The 9,141-nt window shown below is 39.1% G+C and overlaps 1 protein-coding gene across 1 annotated transcript; it reads left to right on the top strand.

Moving 5' to 3' along the window:
• The first annotated feature begins 117 nt into the window (after window positions 1-117).
• On the top strand, window positions 118-7,356 carry LOC765052 (proliferating cell nuclear antigen). Its single transcript, XM_030979496.1, has 6 exons — window positions 118-332; window positions 3,409-3,529; window positions 4,035-4,200; window positions 4,610-4,801; window positions 5,168-5,297; window positions 6,015-7,356. The coding sequence occupies exons 1-6, from the start codon at window positions 233-235 to the stop codon at window positions 6,083-6,085; spliced, it is 780 nt and encodes a 259-aa protein (XP_030835356.1). The 5' UTR covers window positions 118-232; the 3' UTR covers window positions 6,086-7,356.
• Window positions 7,357-9,141: the final 1,785 nt, after the last annotated feature.

Genomic DNA, 9,141 nt, shown 5'->3' with positions numbered 1-9,141 from the left:
AAAAAAAAGGTTAAAGGTCACTATCCTTATCCGGTCTATAGATCTTGGCCAATCACAGATGCTCCCGCCACATGAACCTTTACCGCGCGAACCATTGTCAAATAGTCGTCATTTCGCTGGAGATTGTCGTGCTGTGCAGTTGTGTCGTCGTCCTTGTTCTGATTCTGCTGGTGACTGCTTCAAAACCACTTGATTTTCCTCGTATTATTAGCTCCAACTACACAGTATCATCATGTTTGAAGCAAGGCTCCTCCAAGGATCAATCCTGAAGAAAGCTCTGGAAGGCATCAGGGAGTTGATCACATCAGGAAATTGGGAATGCTCATCGGCAGGCAAGAAGAATCCTTTTTTAAACTTTGTTTTACTTTATAAGTTTAAGTTAAACATGTTTGATAATGATAACTGATTATGAATAGATTCGAAAGGAAAACAATTACCTGTAGTCTACCTTATTTGTTATTACTGGATCAAATCTATTTTTTGTTATGTAATTTACTGGGAAAATGCAGTCAGTTCTGATGAGTTGATGATTGAGCTGAGCTGAGCTTCCAAAATTCCAGAATTCTCTCAAGACTCAACATCATTTTGTGTAATAAAAAATAGATAAGACACCCTCAGTGGCAGCCCCCCCCCCCTCCCCCCTCTGCTTTTTTTGGCGGGATTAAAAATTTGAATAACTTAAGAATAAAAAAATTAAGATGGGAAAGGGAGAGAAAAGAATGCGGCAAGATGAGAGAGGGAAAAGGAGAGAAAGAGAAGGAAAAACAAAAATGTTGACTGAATCATGGGTCAGCAAAATTGGATGGTAAGGCCGCGTAATCGGTAGGCTACAGTGATCAGTAGGCCTATGGGGCGCTGGTCTGAAAATAAGGATCGTCTTCGACTCTTCGTAAACACAGACCAATGCGTCCTCAAAAATAAGGATTGTCCGCATATTCGCAGACGTTTCATATTTTTGATTGGCGCGTTGGCGATGCGAAAAACAGATTCCGTGATAATTTTCTTGACGCATACATTGACTTTGTAGACCTAGATTGTACATTGTACAGAGACTTTTACATTATGAGCGATAAATCCTCAGGAAGACGGACAACCTGTAAAAGTAGAGGGTGAACTAGGGATGTTTTCTCTTGAGGAATTTTTTCACATTGCCAGAGGGCGGTTCAGTAACCCAGAACCCGAGGAGCGCAGATGAAGAAAAAAACTACCACGAAAATGCACTGCAGACGATCCTTATTTTTGAGGACGCATTTTGGCCGCGTTAAATTGCAGCAGCCTTTTATTAGCCGCTTAAGAAAGGGGGAAAAGAGGAAAATTACAACTTGGAGCAACAGAACTGCAGAAAAAAAGGATCAAGAACAAAGAAGAAGAAAAAAGACCCTGAAACTTAAATTTACACATAGTCTACACTTTAAGAAATATTAAGATATAGATTCTAGGTCTACATGCATGATGTAAATTACCTTGCTAATGAGTTGGCTTGACAATGTGACAATTGTCTACAAAGATTTCAGATGAAAGTAGAACAGTATGAAGAAATTGTCTAGGTCATAAAAGTGTTAAAAACTACCAGAAAATATCTTGTTACCGAATAACTTGAAAAGTATTTTATGCAATTCAAACCAATCTTGGAGGAAGTATGAACTAATTATGTTTTGGGCAGTAAGAGTTGTAGGGAAAACGTCGATCTTGCCATGATAACTTACAATTTTATGAAGTAATTCAAACCAGACTTAAATGAATTATGAATGAGCATACGAGGATGAGCTGATTAGATTTTGGGCAGAAAGGGGAGTGAGTCATAAGCGTTTAAAATGCTGTCAAATATCTCATTACTGCAAAAACTTGAAAAAGTTGAAAAGCAATTCCCACCAAACTTGGATGAGCATGCACGAGTGGCAAGATTTCGAGTAGAAGAGGTCAAAGGTCGCAGGATCGTAGAATATTAAAAACTACTGGAAAATTTATTGTTACTACAATAACTTGAAAATCATTAAAGCAAATCATAGAAGTGATTAGATATTTGGTGGCAGAGGTCACAGGCTCTTAAAATGTTAAGTACACTGTACTACCAGACATGACATGTGAGAAACATGTCTACAAAGACCACCCAAGGGAGACAAGAAAAGTGGGCTTTATAGACAGGTTCCCATACCTGCCAACCACTCCGATTTAGGCGGAGTTACTCCGCTTTTTTCATACCCACTCCGAATTCCGATTGCATGCCTCAAAACTCCGATTTTTTGTAATTTAAAAATATTTTTAAAACAAACGACTGTTGCATAAGACTAAAGCATAACATAGCACTGATAACCAGATCACGCCTTACGGGGAAACGATAAACATAAGTACTTTATATAGCGAATGCCGCCTTATCACATAGCCTCCGCACACAGCGCTGCATGTCGCACGCATTCACTCATAGGTTCACTGAATTTGACTACACTGGATAGACACTTTCGCGCACATGGTCCGTCCGCCGCCATCTTGTTTAATTCCAAAACAACACGGCCGCTACGTATGCTACGTGCGTTCGTGCCTTTTGAGGGGAGCATGGGGGTAGATGATCGTGCGCATGGCGCCCGCAATATAGTAGCGAAGACTTCGGTGATTCAGCGGGCGCATTGCAAGTGCAGTGCGGTATACGGTGTGTTGTTGTTCATGAACGCCGGGCCTAGCGGCCTGGGCTGTATGGTGTGTCTGTGGTACTGGTGAGTGTACGTGTGCGTGTGTAGAATACGAGCTCTGCCATTTGACTGTGGATTCGAATTTGCCATTCGACGCTTGAACGAGGTGTTTTCTTCCTGAATATTATCATGGATTCACTCAAAAGAGCGAGTACCCGAGAAGGAGATCCTTTGACTGGATACAGATTTTTAAAAACGTTTTTATGCACATCTTTATTTTGGACTTGAATATGGTAGGTTCGAAATACAGTAAGAGTGATTGGGTGTTTGTGTACGTTTTGCGCGAAAATTATGCTGCGGTGTCATGCGTTACGGAAAGACCCCCATTTGTTACGGACAAATATGGTAAATGTTACTGACAGCCATCCTAAAGGGTTGGCATCTCTGCCCCCCCCCCCCCCCCCACATCTACGGTCTACTACCCCAATCCTTCGGTGGTTCGCGACCTCGTAGTCCATCCAAAAAAATTTAGTGTAAGTTTCAATAAGCAACCGTTTTCAAGACAAACAAAAAAAATGTGGTCTTTGACTCTTTGTAGACAGGTGGTCACTAAAGCAGGTTTGACTGTATAAGTGATTTCGACATGCAACAATACTTACATTTTATAAATTTGCAATCAATGAGTGATCTGCGAAATTCATGAAAAAAAAACCTGTGAAAATAACTGCACATACAGAAATAGGCAGACCTAGTCATGTTCGTTTTTCTTTTAATCCAACAGGTATCAGCATGCAGGGCATGGATCCAAGCCACGTTGCACTGACTGTCCTCATGCTCCAGAATGACCTGTTTGATCAATTCAGATGTGATCGCAACGTGACACTGGGACTCAACCATGCAACGTAAGTTTCCTGGAAGTACATTTTTCAGATTTTAACTGCAATAACTTGTGAAGCGTGAAAGCGATTCAAACCAAACTTGGCACAAGTATGTACGAGCATGCAAGGATGAACTGCTTAGATGTTGGGTGAAGGAATTAAGTCAAAAGTGAAAGGTCACAGGGTCTAAAATCCCAGAAAATATCTTATTCCTGCAATAACTTACAAATATTTAACCAATGTTGACCGGGTTTTCGCAGTCCTGAGCAAATTCCAGATCATCTCCTGAAAACCTATCTTCCCAACCTTCTTTCTTTCCTTGTGCTATTCTGAAAATGGCCAATGCTCAGTCATCTGTGATCGCATTTTGACGAACAGCCTTTCAAATTCAAGAAAAAGTTATCAACAACCATACTATTTTGCAATTTCGCCTGTTTTTTAATATATTGGGCTTGTATAACTGGTTTGATTATTGAATCACCTTGCAGATGCAGTTATTATTACACTTTATAAATTATTTTAATTTCAGATTCTCCAAGATTCTGAAATGTGCTGCAAATGACGATATTATCACATTGAAGGCTGAAGACCAACCGGACGAATGCAACCTTTTATTCCAGTCTGCCAACGATGACAAGACATCAGATTTTATCATCAAACTGACAGACATTGATCAAGAGACACTTGGCATTCCAGTAAGTTCTCTTCCTCAGTGTAATAAATACTTTCATGTTCACTGGAGCTTTTCTGTGTTTTAAAGTGCGATTTTTCTCACAGTTATGTTATTTTTTTTTTTTTTTACCACAGTAACATCTGTTATCAAGTTGGTTTGAAATTAAGCAGAAAATTGAACAAAAATAGTCAGTAAAAGTTAAAGAAATGTGATAGGAAACAAAATCATCTTTTTTTATTATCCAGCTCATATAAGTAATAAGGGCCATTTTCATTTGTAAACATTGCATTGAAAATACAATTATTTTACATTACCCTGAAACCCCTAACCAAACAGGGTATTTTAGAGATGGTAGCATCCCTTATGTCTTGTTCTACTTAAGAATTCATCTAATTATTCACCTTTATAATTTTTCAATTTTTTTTTACCAGGACACAGAATATGCAGCCACAGTCAAGGTCCCATCCGTAGAATTCCAGAGGATTTGTCGAGATCTGAGCCAGTTTGGCGACACCATCATCATCTCAGTCAAGAAGGGATGCGTTGAGTTCTCAGGAACTGGTGAAATTGGATCTGCTAAGATCGCACTCAAAGAGAGCGGAAACGTTGACGATGACGAGAAGGTAATTTATCAAATTTCAATTTCAAGTTATTTGTGTTTCCAAGAAAAAAATTATAAAAATTTACAACAAATGTATAAATACATATTTGAAATAGAGGGATCCACTAAGAAGCAATGCATGTACAAGTGTGGACACCTCAAATGATACTAAAGATTAATGAGTAATTTAGACTTCAGGAATATTAACATGAAAAGATCTTTTTCCCCCTCTTTGATGCAAATTTAGTTGGTATTTATGTAATGTTTCGACACGTTTTGTTGCCAATTTGATGCAGATGTACTTAGTACTCATGTAATGTTTTGACAGGTACCTGTTGCCAACTTGCAGATTTATTTTGTATTGATGATGTACTGTATGCTTTTACAGGTTTCTGTTGAGATGGACAAGGATACACCATGCAGTCTCTCATTCGCTAGCAGATATCTTAACTACTTCACAAAGGCCACATCACTCTCAGACACGGTCACACTTCAGCTCTGTCCTGAACATCCACTAGGTAGGCCATCGTAGGGTTCAGTCGATATTGTAAGACTCACTCCTAGTTCCGGTTCTTGGACATCCACCCCCCGGATAACGACCCCAAGACAACTACCCCCTAGGGCAACCACCCTCTGGGACGACTACCACCCGGACAACTATCCTAGGGGGTAGTTGACTGGGGTTGGATGTCCAGGGGGTAGGTGTCCGGATATGCTAGTTCCTAATCAAATGATTGGTCAAGTGTGGTCACTTGGGATTCATTCCACCGAGACCATCAAAAAAAAAATCATGAAAAAGCATGCAATAGTTTCCAAGTATTTTTAAGCATGCAATGTGTTGAGAGCACAAGTGTCGCAAACAAATTGTTGATGTTTGAACTTTGATGATTTTGTTTGTTGTGATGACAATAAAAGTAGGGTTTTTTTGTCCATGAATGTTCATCAACCCACCCTCTTGAAAGAGATAGAAAGTGCATACGTATCAGAAGTTATAATCCTTAATCCTGCTTTTGGTCAGAGTATAACGCAGGCAAAGGGTTCTTGAAGTAGTACCTATCTGGTTGCCTGACTTAGTACTCTAGAGTAGTTGTTTCTTTCATGGAGAAGTAGATATATTTATCAACAGCTCCCATGTTTCATTTGAATACATTCTTAGTGATATTTATTCTTGTATTGCAATAAATAACCTGAAATTCTCTCGTTTATAATCGTATCAAACTTTCTTTCTTTCATAGTTGTATCCTATGACATTGGTGACAACGGTTCCCTGAAGTACTACCTTGCGCCAAAGATTGAGGAGGACTAAATCATTCAATGGCAATTTCCAGGCTATCAGGATATGAAGCTGCGAGTCGATTTTGGTCCAAAGAACGTTTCCTAGTAGGTCTTAATGGTGTCACTAGTTCTGAGGGTTCTGCCAGCATAGTGAAGTGTACAGCAAAAATCATAGACTTTGGGTATTATCTATTTGTGTAAAGTGAGTAGTATACTCCACGACATGATTATATTTATTCACGATTCATCTTGTGTTTGATGTAAAGATCCTTCAGATATGATAATATTTTCAAAGTCTGTGATTAAAAGGTTTCAAATGTCTGTAATGATATAGGAATGATTATGTCATCAAATATACCTTCTGGGTAAACAGACTCGGGCTCGTATTGTCATGTACGTGATATAAGGAAAGCTTATAAGACAGTCGTAAGAAGGAATTTGTGTATTCTTGTTAATTATATTTATTCCTATGCAGGTAGACCCGAGATAGAGAGGACAAGATACAATTTGATATGCATGAGGCTTTAGATTAATGTATCTTAGATTATGTCCCTCTACATGTATACTAACTATACCAAAATACCAACAAGATTTGTTTGGGTAATGTTCTTTCGACCATGATGTGATGAGTGTTTGTAAATAAATTGTTATATAATATGTGTGTATCCTTCTACATGTGGTAGAAGTATTTAGCTTGAAAATGCACTTTGCAAGTCACCGTGACAAAACAGATGATTGAAAGTTTTACTTTGATTAAAGTCTTGTCGCCCCTCACCGTAACTCATTTGTACATTGCACTCAGGTAATGTTATTAAGGGTTTATGATCAAACACATAACATTCATATAGAGCAGTTTGTATGGAAATCCAATACCTTCTGATTTGTGGGTTATAACAAAAAAAATGAAAATATTTATGTTTAATCATTGTAAATGAAGCAAAATACAATCTCTAGATATTTTAACGGAAATGTATACTGCATCTCGTGAATATTATCTGTGGTGAGTTGTTCTTATGCTTTTATAATTGTTCATCAATGATTAGATATTTATTGTATTTAAGGTTTTGACATTGACCATTCAGTCAAACTTTCTTCTGCTAACATTTATCAACACTACAGCCTGCATGACATCATTAATGTAACATAAAATACAGAGGCAGGTCAAATACAAATGGCTAATCATGTAATGGCTTCAATATTCCAGTTTTATGCCATGGTATCAATCAGCAAAGTGCTATGTTCCAAGTTTTCTGTAGTATTGTGCATTCTCAATTCAATAAAACTGTAAATTTAGATTGTGCATGTTATATTTTATGAGGTGAAATGGAGGGGTCTGTAAAGGGGTGTGGTTGGAGAGGTAGAGGGAGGTACAGGGGGTAGGTGATTGCATGAGCATGGCCCTTGCCACATCCATTGTAAAACAGGGGTGTACCGTGTGATATGTGAGAGGCAGGAAAGAGGAGTGTGATTGTTAAGTTAAGATGTACGTGCAGAGGGCTTATAGAGAGGGGGGGTACAGGGGAGGGGTGTGATTGTAAGAGGATGGACCCCACCCTACCACATCCATTGTACGTGAGAGGTGAAAAGAGGGTTGTGATTGTAGAGAGCGAGAGAAGAGTGATTGTTAGAGAGTGAGAGGCACAGGGATCTAGGGGTGTGATTGGAGGAAAGTTGATAGGTATATACAGGGAAGGGGTGCAATTAAAAGAGCATATGGACCCTACCACATCCATGATAAAAGAAGCTAGGGGGGTCAACTGTAATTTATAAATAGAGGATCAGTGACAGGGGTCAAATAGCATAGTGCTTTTTTTTAATTTAGGGTATCTATAATTTTCGTGATTATATCAAGATGAATGTATGAAACAAAATAAATTACCCCCCCCCCCCCAACAAAAAGGAGGGAAAACGAAAGTCCAGTTGCTGATTGCTTTCACTTCTACAACCGGTTGGCTACTACAATATCTAGCCTGCTTAGTTGAGCGAGTGGAAACCCTCTGCAATGTTGTCTCTTGCTGAGGTGCCTGTATTTGGCAATGATAATGCAGCTCAGTTCACGATATCACGCACACACCGTTTCGCTCGCTACGGTGTTCCATGGAGATCTCCATGGGTGTTCCAAGCGGAACTGCCGCTAATATACGTCGCAATGGTCGTGAGCTCAAGTTCTGTGACCCAGAATGCGTACGCTCGCTTCACGTATTACATTGGCGTAATAATCTACAAACCTCATGAATAAAAATATGATTATGATTAACATACATTATGCATGCACACTATTTTGATACATATAGCATTGGAAAGAGCATTTGAAAAGAGGCAATTATTGTTGAACTTGTCAAGGGTATGTTGCACAGAACTGAAAATAAGTACACTGTTGGTCATAATGGTGGAATATTTATTTTTACCCCAATTTAGGGAAGGATTTGTAAAAATTATTTATTTCTAATAGATCTAGATAATGGCATACATTCTCAGATTTTATTGAATATTAATTTGCGAGTGTTTGTTTTGCGTGACTGCTTAATCATATGTGTGCTACTATGCTAATCAGCTAAGGGACCTACGTCCTTAAGTCATAATTGACAGTAATGAGGAATAATGCCTCACAAAAGGGCACTAGTATATAGCTAATCGACACGATTTTTATCCTGGGGCCTCACAGTAACAAGGCCATTGCTTAGCCCCTGAATCATGACTGTACGCAGTGTTTGCTAGGGTACGCGGCCCCTTCCACAAATCCCCCAAAACGAAAAAAATGCAATAATTTTTCAAAAATTCATTGCATTTTCCGCCGGCCCCCAACAGGAAAAATTCTTCTGCAGGGCCATGCATTATGGTTCAAGGCATGGCCACACAGAAGAATTTTTCCTGTTGGGGGCCGGGGGAAAATGCAATGAATTTTTGAAAATTTATTGCATTTTCTTCGTTTTGGGGGATTTGTGGAAGGGGCCGCGTACCCTAGCAAACACTGCGTACAGTCATGATTCAGGGGCTAAGCAATGGCCTCGTAATACTGTGAGGCCCCAGGATAAAAATCGTGTCGATCAGCTATATTAGTGCCCTTTTGTGAGGCATTAATTCTCA

The sequence above is a fragment of the Strongylocentrotus purpuratus genome, unplaced genomic scaffold (genome assembly GCF_000002235.5).
Source record: "Strongylocentrotus purpuratus isolate Spur 01 unplaced genomic scaffold, Spur_5.0 spur5_scaffold_10, whole genome shotgun sequence".
Classification (NCBI taxonomy): domain Eukaryota; kingdom Metazoa; phylum Echinodermata; class Echinoidea; order Camarodonta; family Strongylocentrotidae; genus Strongylocentrotus; species Strongylocentrotus purpuratus.
The sequence above is the reverse complement of the archived record's forward strand: the minus strand, read 5'-3'. Positions and strand labels throughout refer to the sequence as shown.

What these genes read in the sequence shown, in the direction of transcription:
- LOC765052 (XM_030979496.1), top strand. Translation starts at nt 233, where the DNA reads ATGTTTGAAGCAAGGCTCCTCCAAGGATCAATCCTGAAGAAAGCTCTG. An exon ending in TTGGGAATGCTCATCGGCAG is followed by an intron (nt 333 to 3,408) that starts GCAAGAAGAATC and finishes TTAATCCAACAG; the next exon opens with GTATCAGCATGCAGGGCATG. An exon ending in AAGAGACACTTGGCATTCCA is followed by an intron (nt 4,201 to 4,609) that starts GTAAGTTCTCTT and finishes TTTTTTTACCAG; the next exon opens with GACACAGAATATGCAGCCAC.